At 38.1% G+C, this 20,082-nt stretch overlaps 2 protein-coding genes across 3 annotated transcripts in view; both read right to left on the minus strand.

Moving 5' to 3' along the window:
* Positions 1-20,082, minus strand: part of MTMR9 (myotubularin related protein 9) — a 71,253-nt gene that overhangs the window by 31,350 nt on the left and 19,821 nt on the right. The window contains exons 4-6 of the mRNA XM_007192690.3: positions 4,947-5,120; positions 2,323-2,540; positions 1,269-1,430 (exon numbers count right to left, since the gene is read on the minus strand). Of these exons, the coding sequence (XP_007192752.2) occupies positions 1,269-1,430; positions 2,323-2,540; positions 4,947-5,120 (554 nt within the window). The remainder of the gene's footprint in view (positions 1-1,268; positions 1,431-2,322; positions 2,541-4,946; positions 5,121-20,082) is intronic.
* Positions 11,920-12,264, minus strand: LOC103002073 (60S acidic ribosomal protein P1-like). 2 transcript variants are annotated; one of them, XM_007192689.1, is made up of 2 exons: positions 12,194-12,264; positions 11,920-12,118 (listed from the first exon to the last, which is right to left on the minus strand). In XM_007192689.1, the coding sequence occupies exons 1-2, from the start codon at positions 12,262-12,264 to the stop codon at positions 11,920-11,922; spliced, it is 270 nt and encodes an 89-aa protein (XP_007192751.1). The 2 variants fall into 2 exon arrangements, with proteins under 2 accessions (XP_007192751.1, XP_007192750.1); XM_007192688.1 differs by having other exon boundaries at positions 11,920-12,264.

Below are 20,082 nucleotides of genomic sequence, written 5' to 3' on the forward strand. Positions count from 1 at the left end.
AGACATCTATTCTCTGTGGAAGCTAATGAAGACATTAGAGTAGATATGGACCAAGACAAGGACTTAGCCAGCTCTTCTAGGGCCTGTTGCAGCATCCTGTGTGACTGCAGATCAGGGTTCTAATTGAAATTCATGTTTATGTGGGTTCATTTTTAAGCAAAGTGTTCTCTGTCTTTGAATTGGCTGCTAGGAAGCTCAGCACCCCCCTCCACCCCATCTTTGCAAGTGTATAAGATTTTAAAACGACTTCCCCTGGTGGTGCAGTCGTTAAGAATCTGCCTGCCAATGCAGGGGACACGGGTTTGAGCCCTGGTCCTGGAAGATCCCACATGCTGTGGAGCAACTAAGCCTGTGCGCCACAACTACTGAGCCTGCGCGCCACAACTACTGAAGCCCACACGCCTAGAGCCTGTACTCTGCAACAAGAGAAGCCACCACAATGAGAAGCCTGCACACCGCAATGAAGAGAAGCCCCCGCTTGTGGCAATTAGAGAAAGCCCGCATGCAGTAACGAAGACCCAATGCGGCCCTAAATAAATAAATAAATTTATTTAAAAAAAAAAAAAAACAGGTTTAAAATGAAAAATAAAATAAGAGGGCATTCTAAGCTTCTGCAACAACTTATACCAATCCTTCTGCCCCTGTTCATGTCTTCTGCCTCAAGTCTCAAGGATTAGCAACTTTCAACTGAGTAAATAAACTAAAATCACTTCATATGCTTCACATCACTACCATCCGGTTTTCTCAACTTGAGATCCAGATATAACTGCACATATCAAGTAGTTTGTAACAAGATAGCTGAGACATTAGAAAGGATCATTTACTGTGTAACAAAATTACATGTTTCCTTTCATTTCTATTTCAAAAGTTCCTTGAAGGCCAAGTTTGGCCCTCTGAGGAGAAATAAGAAAACTTCTTTTCATTCTTTTTCAGTCTAAGAAAAGGAAAATTGGTAGATTCACATTTTAAGGATATTTATAGAAAAAAATAGGTCCTTTAGTACTTAAAAAATTTTTGTCATGGAAGACATGTATATGTACATGGTTCACATTCATTCAACAAACATTATCAATTAAATGCCAGACTCTACACACACACTTCACTGACACTGAATGGTGTTGACTATCTTCTATAGTTATTTATAAAATGATGTGAACATAAGATACAGACAGGCATGAACAGTAACATAATACACACCACAGGTCTGGATGGAAGCGAAGTCTAGTTGGTGTGAGTGACCCGCTCCAGAACCCTGAGATGCACTTTACCTGTCGAGACACTGAGCTGCCAGACAGGCAGTTGTCAGAATCTCTTTGATGTGAGTCAGCCAGTTGGAGGCCTCCAATCTACTGAGCCATCGGTCCATGTTATGTGTTTGGTCATTACAAGCTTCCACGAGTTTGATTAAGCTCTCCTGAAGAATGTGATACCTTTCAAAAACAAGAAAAAGTTAAAAAGAAGAAAGAAAGAAAACAGAACATAGAACAATGAAGGAAGAAACCAAATCAAAAACTCTGCCTCCAATATATATCCAAGGGCAAAAGCAGCTCAAAATACTATAAAAATATTTACCTTGCTATATAATAACTTATAGGGTTAAAGACTGAAAAACTAATATTTAAACATGATTGTGAAATGCTTAAAATGCCTGCAATGGTAAACTCTTCCTCATCTGAACAGATTAAACCCAGTTTGCATAACTGAATTATCTGACTGAGGAGAGCGGCACAGCACTGCTTTTGTGACAGGTCACAAGACAGCACCACTAACATCTGCGTCCCGTTCCCACAGACTCAACTCTGGACACCTGTACTGCCAGCAGGGATGCCCAAGGCCAGCTCAGATCCCATTGTTTTATTAGCTCCAACTCCCACCCACTCACCCACCCAGAAGCAATTATAAACCACTAACTGCAAGCATAAAGGAGATGATATGGGTAGAGGAAACAAGGTGTGAAAATAAGTGGATATCAGGGAAATTAAATGTCTAAGTCTTTTTGACTTAGGAAAATATAATTATGCGTAGCATATCTTTTCAGTAAGTTTGGTGACCGCTGATCTACAAGTAGAGGAGCAGACCTCATGGTGATGAAATTACAGAACTAACAGAGAAAAAATGCTATCTGATCAAAACTCACTTCTGAGCATCCACCATAAGTTTTCTGCTTATCTTATAAAACACAAGGACAGGATATCCAGCCCATTTTTGGCTCAAGTTAATATGAAGGTTCGTTTGAAAATCTGTGATTGTTGAAGAGCTAAGGGCTCACCCACTCTAAACATCTGCAAATAAGAGTCCAGTACTGTCTCCCGAACCTTTTACCTCTCAATGGACTTATGAATCCGCCTCCACTGGGGATAATGAGCTTCCTGCTCAAAGCCGCCCCCTCTGGCTCTAGCTTGCTGGGCCGAGTTCAGAGGGCGGGTGTCGATGATGTAGCCACGCTTCCCTGCCCTGAGGGTAGCATTTACCAGCTTCTCATCTTCTCTGCACCGCCTCCCGTTTGTGCCGGTGAGTGGCTGACCACTTCGCATAATAACCTGCAAGGACAACAGAGTCTAAAATTTAACAGTGGCTGCTTTTTAAAGTTTCTGAAAACAGAAATGAATTAGCTAGATTAAGAGTATCTCAAAAAACAATTCTGTGAAGAGTCATGTACCACAATGTTCATTGCAGCTCTATTTACAATAGCCAGGACATGGAAGCAACCTAAGTGTCCATCAACAGCTGAATGGATAAAGAAGATGTGGCACATATATACAATGGAATATTACGCAGCCATAAAAAGAAACGAAATTGAGTTATTTGTAGTGAGGTAGATGGACCTAGAGTCTGTCATACAGAGTGAAGTAAGTCAGAAAGAGAAAAACAAATACTGTATACTAACACATATATATGGAATCTAAAGAAAATGGTCATGAAGAACCTAGGGGCACGACGGGAATAAAGACACAGACCTACTAGAGAATGGACTTGAGGATGCAGGGAGGGGGAAGGGTAAGCTGGGACGAAGTGAGAGAGTGGCATGGACATATAGACACTACCAAATGTAAAACCAACAGCTAGTGGGAAGCAGCTGCATAGCACAGGGAGATCAGCTTGGTGCTTTGTGACCACCTAGAGGGGTGGGATAGGGAGGGGTGGGAGGGAGATGCAAGAGGGAGGAGATATGGGGATATATGTATATGTATAGCTGATTCACTTTGTTATATAGCAGAAACTAACACACCATTGTAAAGCAATTATACTCCAATAAAGATATTTTTTTTAAAAATTGTGTGTCACTCGGAGATGAATTTGATCCTAAAACAAAGAAATGTTTCTATGTATTGACAATAGTTAATCATTGTAAAACAAAAACAAGACTTGCACTTTTACATGATTTTTCTTCCTACTATCTCAAAATACTTTCACATAATAAATTATAGTTCCTCTTTAAGATCAAATATTACAATTCATTTAGTCAGTGAATTAATTATCCAGCAGATCTGGGCCTGTAATTAAGATAATGATAACAGCCTACACACCAGGAAACTTTGGCTTCAACTACATAAACTTAGGCTTGGCAGGTTTTATCAAGAATTATAAAGAGAAAAGGCACCAATGGTAAAATAAAAAAAATTTATGCACTATTATTCTTGTTTTGGGAATCACTTTCAATATCTTGAAAGCTACTTATTTATTCTTTATTCTCCAGTGGCCTTCTTCCAGTATTCCAGGACTTAACCACTTGTCTCCAAAGACCAAAAACTACATACTTCGAAGTCTGCTTTTGAAACTTTTCTCAAGAAATCAGTATCTGTTATACTGATCTATTCCCTGGCGAATGGTTTAGGATTATTTCAAGCTCATCCCATAATACAGGGGTCCCCAACTCCCAGGCCGCAGACCGGTACCAGCCCACAGCCTGTTAGGAACCGGGCCGCAGAGCAGGAGGTGAGCGGGGGGTGAGCGAGCGAAGCTTCATCTGCCACTCCCCATCACCCGCATTACCGCCTGAACCATCCCCCCACCCTTTCCGTGGAAAAACTGTCTTCCATGAAGAGTCCCTGGTGCCAAAAAGGTTGGGGACCGCTGCCATAATACATGCTGTTATCTTAACCACCTTGAAACTTAACATAAGGAAGGTCATCCAGAGGATGACAATGGCTAACTCTCAGACTGCACTTACCATGTAACTGGACACAATAATATATTTTATGAGTTGTTAAAATGCTTTATGGTGAACCCTGGTGAAGAGAAATACTGCTGAGCAGGCAAGATAGGTGACCTGATTTCTAGAAATCCCTTTATCCTAAATATCTACATTTGACTTACTACCAGGGGAAGAAGGAAAATGGAAGATAGCTGTAACTTACCCACTCATTTACTATTGGATTCAAAATGAGAAGCAGAGTTTACTGACAAAGAGAAAATAAGAGGAGAGAAATAAACTTCGAAAATATTTAGGAAACGAACACACAGTGAGCACTTGCCTATTCAATTCCTGACTCCTGTGTTTACTTAAGTTGTGACTAATGACATGTGTCACTCTTTTCCCTTTTGAAAATAAAAACGTCTGTTCAATTTACCTTTCACAGGAAAATCTGGTGAGAATAATTAAAATAAAGTATCATACCATTATTCTGGTCAGAGAAATTTATTTTTCTACCTAAGAGTGTTAATTTTAAGTATCAACTAAACATTAGCTCCCTTTGTACTGAGTCCTAAAGATAAACTTCTCTTGGCTTTTCTAAGGTTAAGCAGCATCATGGAAAGAATTCAAAGTCATATCCTGATCACAGAAAACACTCTACTCCTGATTCCCTAAAGCTTAAATAACAGGAAGTCCCAGCAGGAGAGACTAATCACTTCAATGAACAGGCACACAGAAAAGGGGAACATTTCTAAGCACCTCAAACCAAGTCTTCCAGTCGATTAAGCAGCAGTGTTTATTGTTCACTTACCATTCCATTTTTCTTATGATAATAGCTGAGCACTGGGAAGCGTCCTCCGTGCCGAAACGTAGCTACCTTCCGAAGAGCTTCATCATCGATGGCGTTGGGCACTATGACGATTGGTGGGTAAGAGGGGCAAACAGCAAATTCCTTATTGACATAGCTTAACCTCCATTCACTGGTCTGAAAAACACAAAATACTTCAAAGCTAAGCAAGTATCTCAATGTCACAAAATAATCTGAAAACTTTTAAAGGAGCTTAGAGATCAATTTTCATACAGTGAAGAAGCCATCTCACAGGAATGTACTAGAAGGATACCTAGCCCATATTCAAATACTTCCACAGAAAAGGAGCTCCCCTCTCCAGAGCCAGCTTCCTACAGTGCTAGGTATCCCTAGTTCCTAGAAAGTTCTTCCTCCTATTGAGCAAAACTTATTGCTCTGTAACTTCCTCTATTGTTTTTTACTGTGATTTCAGTACAAGTTCCCCATTTCACATGACATCTTATGGAATATATGAAAGACAGTTGTTTCTCCCTTAGTCTTCTATTCTCCAAGTTAAATATATTAAGTATATTCATGAATATCAGGGCCAACATCATCTCATTCATTCTTGTCTTGGTACCATTTACTTTGTTAACGGTACTCTTAAAGTACAGCAACAGGAAGACTAAAACTCCAGATGATGCTTAACCAGAACAGAAGAGAACACTGCTACTACCTACATCAAACCCCTTGCTCATTTCTGTTATTTAAAAAAGGAGAAAAATGAGGAAGGACAGTTAACATCTTTCTTAAAGCAATAACAACTTAATACTAAGAAAGATTATACTTATAAGTCAATGAAATAATTTTAAACTCAGTATGCTAAGAACCAAAAGTACACAATATAAAACTATCAAATGACAACTTATTTCTAACATCAAAAATGAAAATCACTTAAAGACTGTAAAAAGCTTTGCACAGCAAAAAACAAACAAAATTATGTGTATGTAAATTTCAATATGTTCCTATAAATCAGAGTTGCCCTAACATGCTGGCCATGGCTTGTAGTATCAGGAGGATAAACCAAAGCATGTTTGATAAGTGTATTTAAAAAAAAAAAAAAAGTCCTTTTACAAGATACAATATCATATTTTTTAATTAAATTTTTCCACTGTTCAAAGTTATTCACATTACTAATTTAAAAGACAGTTTCTAAAAAATTATTTTTAAAAAAGGAAGTTACCTGTTTCCTGCTCACTCATCATCTAATTCCTTTTCCCCAGAAGCAACCATTTTCAACTCTTTCAGCTTTTTTTTGTTTTTTTTAAATTTTTGGCTGTTTTTCACAATTAGGTATTACTTACTGATTTCCTACTCCAGAGAATGCTATGATTCTTCATTGACCTGCAATGCCACTTCTGTCAAATATTAACTTTCCACACATGTTGGCCTCTCTATTCTGTCCCACTTGTCTAGCTGCAGCAAGTCCATGGCTTTTAGAATAAGCCTTGTATTTAGTAGGCTAAGTCTCCTAGAATCCTCTTCCCTCCTTCTTGTTCTTCAGAAGAACCTTGGTTCCCCTTGATCCTTTGCTCTTTCATGTAACTTTTATCAAATTCCACTTAAAAACCCACTGGTGTTTTAATAAGATGGCACTGACTTTATAGATTGATTTGGAGACGTCTTTATAATATTTAATATCCTTATCTATGAGCATAGTGTCTGTCCCTCCACTTTTCAAAGCTTTCTTAATTTTTCAATAAAGTTTTAAAATTCTCTCAATAAACATCTTTCATATCTTTTCTTAGATATACTCCTAGGAACCTTATATTTTTATGGCATTTTAGTTGTATGTCTTCAAAATTGTGTTTGGTGTAGAGAAATGCCTACAATTTCAAGATTCTTTCAATTTCCTATGTAGAGAAGCGTATAATCAACAACTAAGAGCAGGGACTTCCCTGGTGGTCCAATGGTTAAGACTTTGCGCTCCCAATGCAGGGGGGCAGGTTCAACCCCTGATCGGGGAACTAAGATCCCACGTACTGCATGGCCAAAAAAACAAAAAAAAAACCCAACTAATAGCAATTTTGCTTCTTTCATTTCAATCCTAATACCTTTTATTTTTCCTTCTTGTCTTCCTGAGCCAGCTAGGAGTAGTGATGGCCGGCGTCTTTGTCTCACTCTTGAACTTAAAGGGAATAATGAAAGATTTGCTTTTTGTATATTTTTGTTTTTGTAGCTACCCTGTATCAGATTAAATAAATTCCTTTCAAATCCAACTCTGCTAAGAGCTTTTTATCATAAATAGATGTTTAATATTATCAAATTGTTTTTTTTCCCTCTTCTAATTTTGTTTCACCATGTATGTAATTTGTCTTTTCTCTTTGGTTAATTTTGTGATATTCTCTTTGCCTTACTGTTCGATAGCTGAACTCAATACATCTAAGTAAAAACTTCCTTTTGATTATCCTACATGGTGTTTGCTGGGATACCCTTGTGCATCTTTGCAGTCCATACCTTCCCCTCCACATCCAATACTAGGAAATCACTAATCTGCTTTTGGTCACTTTTAGTGTCTTATCTAAGAAATCTTTGCCTAATCGATGGTCATAAAGATTTTCTCCTGTGTTTTCTTCAAGAAATTGTATACCTTTAGCTCTTATGTTTTGGTCTATAATATATTTTGAGTTAATTTTTGTGGATGGAAGTAAAGGTCTAGATCTATCTTTTATCAGTCCAATTGTTCCAATGCCATTAGCTGAAAAAAACTCTCCTTTACCTACAGAATTGTCTAGGCACCTTTGGCAAAAATTGACCACAAATGGGAGAGTTTATTTCTAGACCCTCTATCTTATCCTGTTCCATGGATTTATATATCTATCCTTAAGCCAATATACCACATTCTCTTGATTACTGTAACCTGACAGTAAATTTTGAAATCAAGTAATGTAAATAATTTAGCTTTTTTTTTTTTCAAAGTTGTTTTGGCTATTCTAGTAACTCTGAAGTTCCATATAAATTTCAGGATAATCTTGGCAATTTCTACAAAAACATCTATTGGAATTTTGATAGGAGTTGCATTGAATCAATAAATCAATTTGGAGAGAATTAGCATCTTAATGAGAGGTCAGCAAACTATAGTCCACAAGCCAAATCCAGTCCCCTGCTTGTTTTTGTAAATGCAGGCATACCTCAGAGACATTGCAGGTTTGGTTCCAGACCACTGCAATGAAGTGAATATTGCAACAAAGCGAGTCACAAATTTTCTGCTTTCCCAATGCATGTATAAGTTATGTTTACACTATACTGTAGTCTATTATAAGTGTGCAACATCAATATGTCTTAAAAAAGTAAAATGTGCATACCTTAATTGTAAAATATTTTGTTGCTAAAAAATGCTAACCATCATCTGAGCCTTTAGTAAGTCATAATCTTTCTGCTGGTGGAGGATTTGAAATATTTTCAGAATTACCAAAATGCAACAGAGACATGAAGTAAGCAAAGGCTGTTGGAAAAATGGCACTGAAAGACTTGCTTGACATAGGATTGCCAAAAACCTTCAATTTGTAAAAAACGCAATATCTGAAAAGCACAATAAGATGAAAATGCAATAAAATGAGGTATGCCTGTAAGATATTATTGGAACACAGCACCACCCATTCATTGATATATTATCTGTTGCTGTTTTCATGCTGTAACAGCAGAGTGGAGCAGCTGCAACAAAGATTTCATGACCCACAAAGCCTAAAATATTTACTATTGGGTCCTTTACATAACTCAGCCCATTACTGATCTTGACAATATTGTCTTCCAATCCATGAACATGTGTTTCTCCTTTTATTTAGATGTCCTTTAACTTCTCTCAGCAATGTTTTGTGTTTTTCAGTGTATAGATCCTGCCCTTTTGTTAAACTTATTACTAAGTATTTTATTCATTTTAAGATTGCTTATTGCCAGTTAGTTTTTGTACACTTGTATAGAGCAACCTTGCTAAACTTATTAGTTCTAGTTATTTTATTCATTTCTGCTCTTATTTTTATCATTTCATTCTTTCAAGTTCCTTTGCTCATTTTTTTCCCCAGTTTCTTAAGTTGGAGCTTACGTTGGTGATTTTAGACCTTCCTTCTTGTTTTATATTAGCACTTTAACATTATAAGTTTCTCTCTAAACACTGCTTTAGCTATATTCTACAAATTTTGATATTAACATTCAGTTCAAAATATTTCCTAATTTCCTTTCTGATTTCATCTTTGAGTTACAGATTATTTACAAGCATTTTGTTTAATTTAGAAATACTCTGGGTATTCCTCGATACCTTAGTGTTAACTGATTTCTAATATAATTACTTTGTGATCAGGGATTATATTCTGTATGGTTTCAATCCTTTTAAATTTATTGATATTTATTTAATAGCCCAGCGTATGTTCTGTCTTAGAAAACATACCATGTTGCTCTTGCATGTTGTTTATTCTGCAGAAGTTGGGAAGTAGTATTCAATGAATATCAGAGAGTGCTGTTCAGATTCTCTGTCTCTACTTGTTTTGTTGTTGTTTTGTTTTAGTTTAGTTGTTCTATTACTTGCTGAGAGGGCAGTTTAAACAATCTACAATCATCACAGAGTGGCTTATTTCTTCATTTCCATCAATTTTGGCTATCAGGCATAAATATTTATTTTTATATATAAATCATTATGTTGTCCTGATGAATTTTATTATTATGGAATGACCCTCTTTATTTGATAATATTCTGTGTCTTGAAGTGTTTTTTTTAAATCTGGAATTAATAAAGCTACTTGTTTTCTATACTTATTATTTTCATGGCACATTTGCCCCACGCATTTATTTTCAATGTTTCTTTATATTCAAAATGCATCTCTTGTACACAGCAGTATTTGGATCTTGCTTTTTCTTCTTCTTCTTCTTCTTTTTTTGGCCACACCACACAGCTTGAGGGATCTCAGTTCCCCGACCAGGGACTGAACCCGAGCCCTCAGCAGTGAAAACCTTGGAATCCTAACCACTAGGCCACCAGGGAACTCCCTTGCTTTTTTTCTTTAATTCATTCTGACAATCTCTGCCTTTTAATTGGAGCATTTAGCTCATCAATATTAAATATCGACACAGCTGGATTTTAGTCTAGCATTTATTTTCTGTTTGCCCCTTCAGTTTTTATTGCTGTTTCTTCTTTCCCACTTTCTTTTGAATTATTTAAATACTTTTTAGAATTGTACTTTAATGTATTAATCTTTTAATTATACCTCTTAACATTTTTAAGAAGTGACTGCTGAGGACAATGGTTCTCAGCTAGGGGTGATTTTGCCCCAAGAGAACATCTGTCAATGACTGAAGACTACTGGGGTTGGAGGAGAAGAATGCTACTGCCATCTAGTGGCAGGCCAGGGATACTGCCAAACATCCTACAATGCACAGGACAGCTTCTCACAACAAAGAATTATCTAGCCCAAATGTCAACAGTACCAAGTTTGAGAAACTCTGCTCTAGGGATTATAATATATGTTGTTAATTTAAATATTAGCCCACATTACATAATATGTAAAAACCTTTAAGCTGTATTGGTCTATATCCATTCAGCCACACCACACCCAGTCATTTTTAATGACATAGTTTCCATATATAATATGTCTACATACACTATAAACACCACAAAGGCAATACCATACTTTTTGTTTTTTTAATAAATTTATTTATTTATTTATTTTTGGCTGCATTGGGTCTTCGTTGCTATGTGTGGGCTCCTCGTTGTGGTGGCTTCTCTTGTTGCGGAGCACAGGCTTCCGTAGTTGTGGCACGCGGGCTCAGTAGTTGTGGCTCGCAGGCTCTAGAGCACAGGTTCAGTAGTTGTGGCGCATGGGCTTAGTTGCTCTGCGGCACGTGGGATCTTCCCAGACCAGGGCTCGAACCCGTGTCCCCTGCATTGGCAGGCAGATTCTTAACCACTGTGCCACCAGGGAAGCCCCCATTGCCATAGTTTTTGCTTTAAGTAGTCATACATATTATAAAGACACTAAAAAGAAAAAAAATAGCTTGTTATATTTACCTAGAATTTACCATTTCCAATATTCTTCAATCATTTTGAATATTCAGGATTCCCTCTGGTATTATTTCCCTTCAGTCTGAAGAACTACCTTTAACATTTCTTATAGTGAAGGTCTCTTGGTGACAAATTCTTAGTTTCTTTTTATTTGAAAATGTGGTCTCACCTTCCTCCTTGAAAGATACTTTCACCAGATACAGAATTCAGGGTTGGTAGGTTTTACTCCTTTCAACACTTTAAAAGTTTTGTCTTCTAGTCACCATGATTTCTGATGAATAGTCCACGGTCATTTGAATTGTCTGTGTTTGTAATGTGTTGTTTTTATCTGGCAGCTTTCAAGCTCTTCATGTTATCATGGTGCGTTGACAGTTTGACTATGATGTGCCTAGCATGATTTTCTTCATACTTATCCTGTTTGGGGCTTGCTGAGTTTTTTGAATTCAGAAAATCCACCAAATTTTTAGTTTCTGAACATTACTTCCTTAAATATTTTTTCTACCTATTCTGTCTATTCTCTCCTGGATCTGTAATTACACATATACCAGACATTTTGATATTGTTCCACATGTTCCTGAGGCTCTGTTTTTCCATAATTTCTCTTCTCTATTTCTCCAAATAATTTCTATTGCTCTAATTTCAATTTTACTGTTTCTGTCCTCTGTCATTTAGCCTAGTGAATATTTTATTTCAGATACAAATTTTTCAAAAAATGCTGAGTTCCATTTGACTCTTCTTAATGTTTTCTATTTCTCTGCTGAGGTTTCTTTTCTCTCATTTTAAGCATAGTTTCCTTTATGGAAAGTTGGGCAGTTTAAACAGCTGCTCGGAAGACCTTGTATGATCATTTGAACATCTGAGTCATCTTGGGGTTGGCAATTGCTGATTGTCTTTTTTTTTTTTTTTGCAAAGAGCCCAGCTTTTTCTGTTACTAAAGAGGTTTAGTTTAGTCAAAAAAACCAAAGCCCATGTCATCATCAGACTCTTCAGATTCTTCTTTCTTTGCTTCCACTTTCTTCTCCTCAGCTGGGACAGCACTGGTGGAGGGGGCAGGACCTCCTGCTGGGGCAGCACCAGCTGCTGGGGCAGGTCTACCGGCCCCCACGTTGCAGATGAGGCTCCCGATGTTGACAGTGGCCAAAGCCTTTGCAAACAAGCCTGGCCAGAAAGGTTCAACATTTACACCTGCTGCTTTAATGAGGGCATTGATCTTATCCTCCGTGACCATCACCTCATCATCATGCAGGATAAGGGCCAAGTAGATGCAGGCGAGCTCCGAGATGGAGGCCATGGTGCGGGTGAGTGCTAGGCAGGTGCTGCCAGGAGCAATGCTAGTCACCGGATGAAGTGAGGACCGCACCCCAACGCAGCCTTAGCTTCCTCGGAAGGACCAAGCACCTTAGCGGCAGCTGAGGAAAGGAAGCTGATTGTCTTTTTTCTTGAGAACGGGTCATAATATCCTGGCTCATCTGTGGACTGTATCCTGGACATTGTGAATGTTATGTTGCGGAAACTGCATTCTATTACACACCTTTGAAGAGTGTTATGGTTCTGTTTTACAAGGAACTAACTTGTTCAGACTTCAACTGCAAACTCTGTAACATCTGAGGTGCATGGCAGCTCAGACCTTAGTTCTGACTGCTCCCAGTCTGTCCCATGCAATCACGGTTCAAGCCAGAGAGTGCAAGGTTTTTAGCATAAGCCACCTGTTCTCCTTGCATGGCCCTGCAATAAACCTTTCTCTGCTCCAAATTCCAACGTTTCAGTTGGTCTGGCCTCACTGTGTGGTGGTCAAACAAACCTGCATTTGGTAACAGTTTTGGGAGCCAGTCCAGGAGTTCATGCCTATGGCAAGTCGACCCTGGCCAGGAGCAGCCCTTTCCCCGAATCCCCAGGAGCTGCCAGAGCTCATTTTGTTCTGGGGAACTCAGAGGGACTCTCCATGGCAGGTGCTGGCCGCCTCAGCCCAAGTCTGTTTGGAGCCAAGGGACGACCTAAGCTACAGTTCACTTTCGGTGTCGCTTGGGGTTTGATTCAAATGAGCCAGGTATTGAACTGAAGAGAGTAGAGAGAAGGGTTTTTTAACTTCCCCTGCACCCCAAGACAGCCTTTTGCAGAGTGTGCAGTGAGACCTCCTGGTGGCCCAAGAGCCGTGTGGATGAAAGGCTCTTGGTGCTCCACCCAGGCGTCAGGGCTGTGCCTCTGAGGTGGGAGAGCCAACTTCAGGACACTGGTCCACAAGAGACCTCCCAGCTCCACATAATATCAAACGGTGAAAATCTCCCAGAGATCTCCATCTCAACGCCAACACCCAGCTTCACTCAATGACCAGCAAGCTACAGTGCTGGACACCCTATGCCAAACAACTAGCAAGACAGGAACACAACCCCATCCATTAGCAGAGAGGCTGCCTAAAATCATAATAAGGCCACAGACACCCCAAAACACACCACCAGACGTGGACCTGCCCACCAGAAAGACAAGATCCAGCCTCATCCACCAGAACACAGGCACTAGTCCCCTCCACCAGGAAGCCTACACAACCCACTGAATCAACCTTAGCCACTGGGGGCAGACACCAAAAACAATGGGAACTACAAACCTGCAGCCTGCGAAGAGGAGACCCCAAACACAGTAAGTTAAGCAAAATGAGAAGACAAAAAAACACACAGCAGATGAAGGAGCAAGGTAAAAACCCACCAGACCTAACAAATGAAGAGGAAATAGGCAGTCTACCTGAAAAAGAATTCAGAATAATGATAGTAAAGATGATCCAAAATCTTGGAAATAGAATGGAGAAAATACAAGAAACGTTTAACAAGGACCTAGAAGAACTAAAGAGCAAACAAACAATGATGAACAACACAATAAATGAAATTAAAAATTCTCTAGAAGGGATCAATAGCAGAATAACTGAGGCAGAAGAATGGATAAGTGACCTGGAAGATAAAATAGTGGAAATAACTACTGCAGAGCAGAATAAAGAAAAAAGAATGAAAAGAATTGAGGACAGTCTCAGAGACCTCTGGGACAACATTAAACACACCAACATTCGAATTATAGGGGTCCCAGAAGAAGAAGAGAAAAAGAAAGGGACTGAGAAAATATTTGAAGAGATTATAGTTGAAAACTTCCCTAATATGGGAAAGGAAAGAGTTAATCAAGTCCTGGAAGCACAGAGAGTCCCATAGAGGATAAATCCAAGGAGAAACACGCCAAGACACATATTAATCAAACTATCAAAAATTAAATACAAAGAAAAAATATTAAAAGCAGCAAGGGAAAAACAATAAATAACACACAAGGGAATCCCCATAAGGTTAAGAGCTGACCTTTCAGCAGAAACTGTGCAAGCCAGAAGGGAGTGGCAGGACATATTTAAAGTGATGAAGGAGAAAAACCTACAATGAAGATTACTCTACCCAGCAAAGATCTCATTCAGATTTGACGGAGAAATTAAAACCTTTACAGACAAGCAAAAGCTAAGAGAATTCAGCACCACCAAACCAGCTTTACAACAAATGCTAAAGGAACTTCTCTAGGCAGGAAACACAAGAGAAGGAAAAGACCTACAATAACAAACCCAAAACAATTAAGAAAATGGGAATAGGACAAACACATCGATAATTACCTTAAACGTGAATGGATTAAATGCTCCAACCAAAAGACATAGACTGGCTGAATGGATACAAAAACAAGACCCGTATATATGCTGTCAACAAGAGACCCACTACAGACGTAGGGACACATACAGACTGAAAGTGAGGGGATGGAAAAAGATATTCCATGCAAATGGAAATCAAAAGAAAGCTGGAGTAGCAATTCTCATATCAGACAAAATAGACTTTAAAATAAAGACTATTACAAGAGACAAAGAAGGACACTACATAATGATCAAGAGATCGAGCCAAGAAGAAGATATAACAATTGTAAATACTTATGCATCCAACATAGGAGCACCTCAATACATAAGGCAAATAGTAACAGCCATAAAAGGGGAAATCAACAGTAACACAATCATAGTAGGGGACTTTAACACCCCACTTTCACCAATGGACCGATCATCCAAAATGAAAATAAATAAGGAAACACAAGCTTTAAATGATACATTAAACAAGATGGACTTAATTGATATTTATAGGACATTCCATCCAAAAACAACAGAATGCACTTTCTTCTCAAGTGCTCATGGAACATTCTCCAGGATAAACCATATCTTGGGTCACTAATCAAGCCTTGGTAAATTTAAGAAAACTGATATCCTATCAAGTATCTTTTCCGACCACAACGCTATGAGACTATATATCAATTACAGGAAAAAATCTGTAAAAAAATACAAGCACATGGAGGCTAAACAATACACTACTTAATAAACAAGAGATCACTGACGAAATCAAAGAGGAAATCAAAAAATACCTAGACACAAATGACAATGAAAACACGACGACCAAAACCTATGGGATGCAGCAAAAGCAGTTCTAAGAGGGAAGTTTACAGCAGTACAATCCTACCTTAAGAAACAAGAAACACCTCAAATAAACAACCTAACCTTACACCTAAAGCAATTAGAGAAAGAAGAAGAAAAAACCCCAAAGTTAGCAGAAGGAAAGAAATCAAAAAGATCAGATCAGAAATAAATGAAAAAGAAATGAAGGAAACAATAGGAAAGATCAATAAAACTAAAAGCTGGTTCTTAGAGAAGATAAACAAAATTGATAAACCATTTACCAGACTCATCAAGAAAAAAAGGGAGAAGACTCAAATCAGTAGAATTAGAAATGAAAAAGGAGAAGTAACCACTGACACTGCAGAAATACAAACGATCATGAGAGATTACTACAAGCAACTCTATGCCAATAAAATGGACAACCTGGAAGAAATGGACAGATTCTTAGAAATGCACAAACTGCCGAGGCTGAGCCAGGAAGAAATAGAAAATATGAACAGACCAATCACAAGCGCTGAAATTGAAACTGTGATTAAAAATCTTCCAACAAACAAAAGCCCAGGACCAGATGGCTTCACAGGCGAATTCTATCAAACATTTAGAGAAGAGCTAACACCTATCCTTCTCAAACGCTTCCAAAATATAGCAAAGGGAGGAACACTCCCAAACTGATTCCACGAGGCCACCATCACCCTGATATCAAAACCAGACAAAGATGTCACAAAGAAAGAAAACTACAGGCCAATATCGCTGATGAACATAGATGCAAAAATCCTCAACAAAATACTAGCAAACAGAATCCAACAGCACATTAAAAGGATCATACACCATGATCAAGTGGGGTTTATCCCAGGAATGCAAGGATTCTTCAATATACACAAATCAATCAATGTGATACACTATATTAACAAATTGAAGGAGAAAAACCACATGATCATCTCAATCAATGCAGAGAAAGCTTTCAACAAAATTCAACACCCATTTATGATAAAAGCCCTGCAGAAAGTAGGCATAGAGGGAACTTTCCTCAACATAATAAAGGCCATATATGACAAACCCACAGCCAACATCATCTTCAATGGTGAAAAACTGAAACCATTTCCACTAAGATCAGGAACAAGACAAGGTTGCCCACTCTCACCACTATTATTCAACATAGTTTTGGAAGTTTTAGCCATGGCAATCAGAGAAGAAAAAGAAATAAAAGGAATCCAAATTGGAAAAGAAGAAGTAAAGCTGTCACTGTTTGCAGATGACATGATACTATACATAGAGAATCCTAAAGATGCTACCAGAAAACAACTAGAGCTAATCAATGAATTTGGTAAAGTAGCAGGATACAAAATTAATGCACAGAAATCTCTAGCATTCCTATACACTAATGATGAAAAATCAGAAAGTGAAATGAAGAAAACACTCCCATTTACCATTGCAACAAAAAGAATAAAATTTCTAGGAATAAACATACCTAAGGAGACAAAAGACCTGTATGCAGAAAATTTTAAGACACTGATGAAAGAAATTAAAGATGATACAAATAGATGGAGAGATATACCATGTTCTTGGATTGGAAGAATCAACACTGTGAAAATGACTCTACTACCCAAAGCAATCTACAGATTCAATGCAATCCCTATCAAACTACCACTGGCATTTTTCACAGAACTAGAACAAAAAATTTCACAATTTGTATGGAAACACAAAAGACCCCAAATAGCCAAAGCAATCTTGAGAAAGAAAAACGGAGCTGGAGCAATCAGGCTCCCTGACTTCAGACTATACTACAAAGCTACAGTAATCAAGACAGTATGGTACTGGCACAAAAACAGAAATATAGATCAATGGAACAGGATAGAAAGCCCAGAGATAAACCCACACACATATGGTCACCTTATCTTTGATAAAGGAGGTAAGCATATACAGTGGAGAAAAGACAGCCTCTTCAATAAGTGGTGCTTGGAAAACTGGACAGGTACATGTAAAAGTATGAAATTAGAACACTCCCTAACACCACACACAAAAATAAACTCAAAATGGATTAAAGACCTAAATGTAAGGCCAGACACTACCAAACTCTTAGAGGAAAACATAGGCAGAACACTCTATGACATAAATCACAGCAAGATCCTTTTTGACCCACCTCCTAGAGAAATGGAAATAAAAACAAAAATAAACAAATGGGACCTAATGAAACTTAAAAGTTTTTGCTCAGCAAAGGAAACCATAAACAAGACAAAAAGACAACCCTCAGAATGGGAGAAAATATTTGCAAATGAAGCAACTGACAAAGGATTAATCTCCAAAATTTACAAGCAGCTCATGCAGCTCAATATCAAAAAAACAAACAACCCAATCCAAAAATGGGCAGAAGACCTAAACAGACATTTCTCCAAAGAAGATATACAGATTGCCAACAAACAAATGAGAGAATGCTCAACATCATTAATCATTAGAGAAATGCAAATCAGAACTACAATGAGATATCATCTCACACCAGTCAGAATGGCCATCATCAAAAATCTACAAATAATAAATGCTGGAGAGGGTGTGGAGAAAAGGGAACCCTCTTGCACTGCTGGTGGGAATGTAAATTGATACAGCGACTATGGAGAACAGTATGGAGGTTCCTTAAAAAACTAAAAATAGAACTACCATATGACCCAGCAATCCTACTACTGGGCATATACCCTGAGAAAACCATAATTCAAAAAGAGTCATGTACCACAATGTTCATTGCAGCTCTATTTACAATAGCCAGGACATGGACGCAACCTAAGTGTCCATCGACAGATGAATGGATAAAGAAGATGTGGCACATACATACAATGGAATATTACTCAGCCATAAAAAGAAACGAAATTGAGTTATTTGTAGTGAGGTGGATGGACTTAGAGTCTGTCATACAGAGTGAAGTAAGTCAGAAAGAGAAAAACAAATACCATATGCTAACACATATATATGGAATCTAAAAAAAAAATGGTTCTGAGGAACCTAGGGGCAGGACAGGAATAAAGACTCAGACGTAGAGAATGGAATTGAGGACACAGGGAGGGGGAAGGGTAAGCTGGGACGAAGTGAGAGAGTGGCATGGACTTATATATACTACCAAATGTAAACTAGATAGCTAGTGGGAAGCAGCCGCATAGCACAGGGAGATCAGCTCAGTGCTTTGTGACCACCTAGAGGGGTGGGATAGGGAGGGTGAGAGGGAGACACAAGAGGGAGGAGATATGGAGATACACGTATATGTGCAGTTGATTCACTTTGTTATAAAGCAGAAACTAACACACCATTGTAAAGCAATTATACTCCAATAAAGATGTTAAAAAAAAAGAATACAGTAGAGAGTAAGAATGACATGTATGTTTCCCACCATCCTAAAGTTTATATTCTAGCAGCTTGTATCCTAGACCAGAAGAGAGAGAATAAACAAACAATGAATAAGAAGCTTTCACATTAGTGACCCCATCCTACTCGAAGCTCGCTCTTCCCTTGGCTTTTTCCTCCACTCATCCCTTACATGGTTCATCCTTGGCCCCCTACTTACTTTAGATGCTTTCCCTCAGTAATATCAACTTCTCCCCATGGTTCCCACAATGTATACATTGATTACGCTCAATATTTCATTTTTAACACAGATCTCTCATATAAGCTCTAAACTATCTCTTGTACATATTCAATGACGTGCCACACAGGCCCTTTGAATTTGCCATCCCCAAAACTGAACTCAGCTCATTCCCTGTCAAACACATTTCTCTTTCTGTCTTTCCCATGTCAATGGTAAAACCTAGATGCCATTGCCTGTTTTACCTCTCACATCCAGGGAGTGGGTCACCAACTCCTTTTAATTCCACTTGCTGACTCCTTCTGCACTATAACCTCGCTGCTACTGGTCCAACCATCTTCCTTACATGATTACAGCATCCTCTTAAGCAGTTTCTCAGCATTTTGCAACAGAAATGACTTCCTATAACACAGATCTAATAATTTCATTTCCCCTGGGCCTTGTGGAAATTTTGTCAGCACTTATTTTATTGTAGTCAATTACTTAGATAATTATTAGACTTTGAACAATTAGAAGGAAGGGACCATGCTTTGCTTATCTAAAATTTCCATAATCTAGCAATAGTAAGTAAATACCTCAAATCAAGGCATTAAAGATGTTCTCATTAAATTTGTGGATTACAAAATTTGCAGGAATATAAAACAGAAATTCAAATATACAAATTGCTTAAATAATTAGCTAACCCCAAAAGGAAATGCCTACGAGGAAAACAGAGTTGAATATAAGAAAGAATGAATGGACAAACAAATAAAAAGGCAAGGAGGATCCCTTAATAACACATGTATAAGGATGAAGGAATTTTAGTTTATTTCGTTAGTAATTTAATTCTGAAAAAGGCCAATGCAACTTTGGGCTACAGTAAAGTATCAGTAATAGTTCCAATCTACGCTAAATGTTATGGGTACCATATTTTAAGAGAATCAATGACAAACTGAAGGCCTTGCTGAGGAAAGCAGCCAAGACAGGGTGGGGCCCTGAGTTCAGTATTATGGGAAAAGGCTGAAATAAATACTGATATTTAATCTGTAGAAGAGAAAACTTAATGGGGACATAAAAGTTATTAATTTGAAGAACAATTCATAGTAGAGGAATAAGAC

This window comes from Balaenoptera acutorostrata, chromosome 6 (genome assembly GCF_949987535.1).
Source record: "Balaenoptera acutorostrata chromosome 6, mBalAcu1.1, whole genome shotgun sequence".
Classification (NCBI taxonomy): domain Eukaryota; kingdom Metazoa; phylum Chordata; class Mammalia; order Artiodactyla; family Balaenopteridae; genus Balaenoptera; species Balaenoptera acutorostrata.

What these genes read in the sequence shown, in the direction of transcription:
- LOC103002073 (XM_007192688.1), bottom strand. Translation starts at nt 12,264, where the DNA reads ATGGCCTCCATCTCGGAGCTCGCCTGCATCTACTTGGCCCTTATCCTG.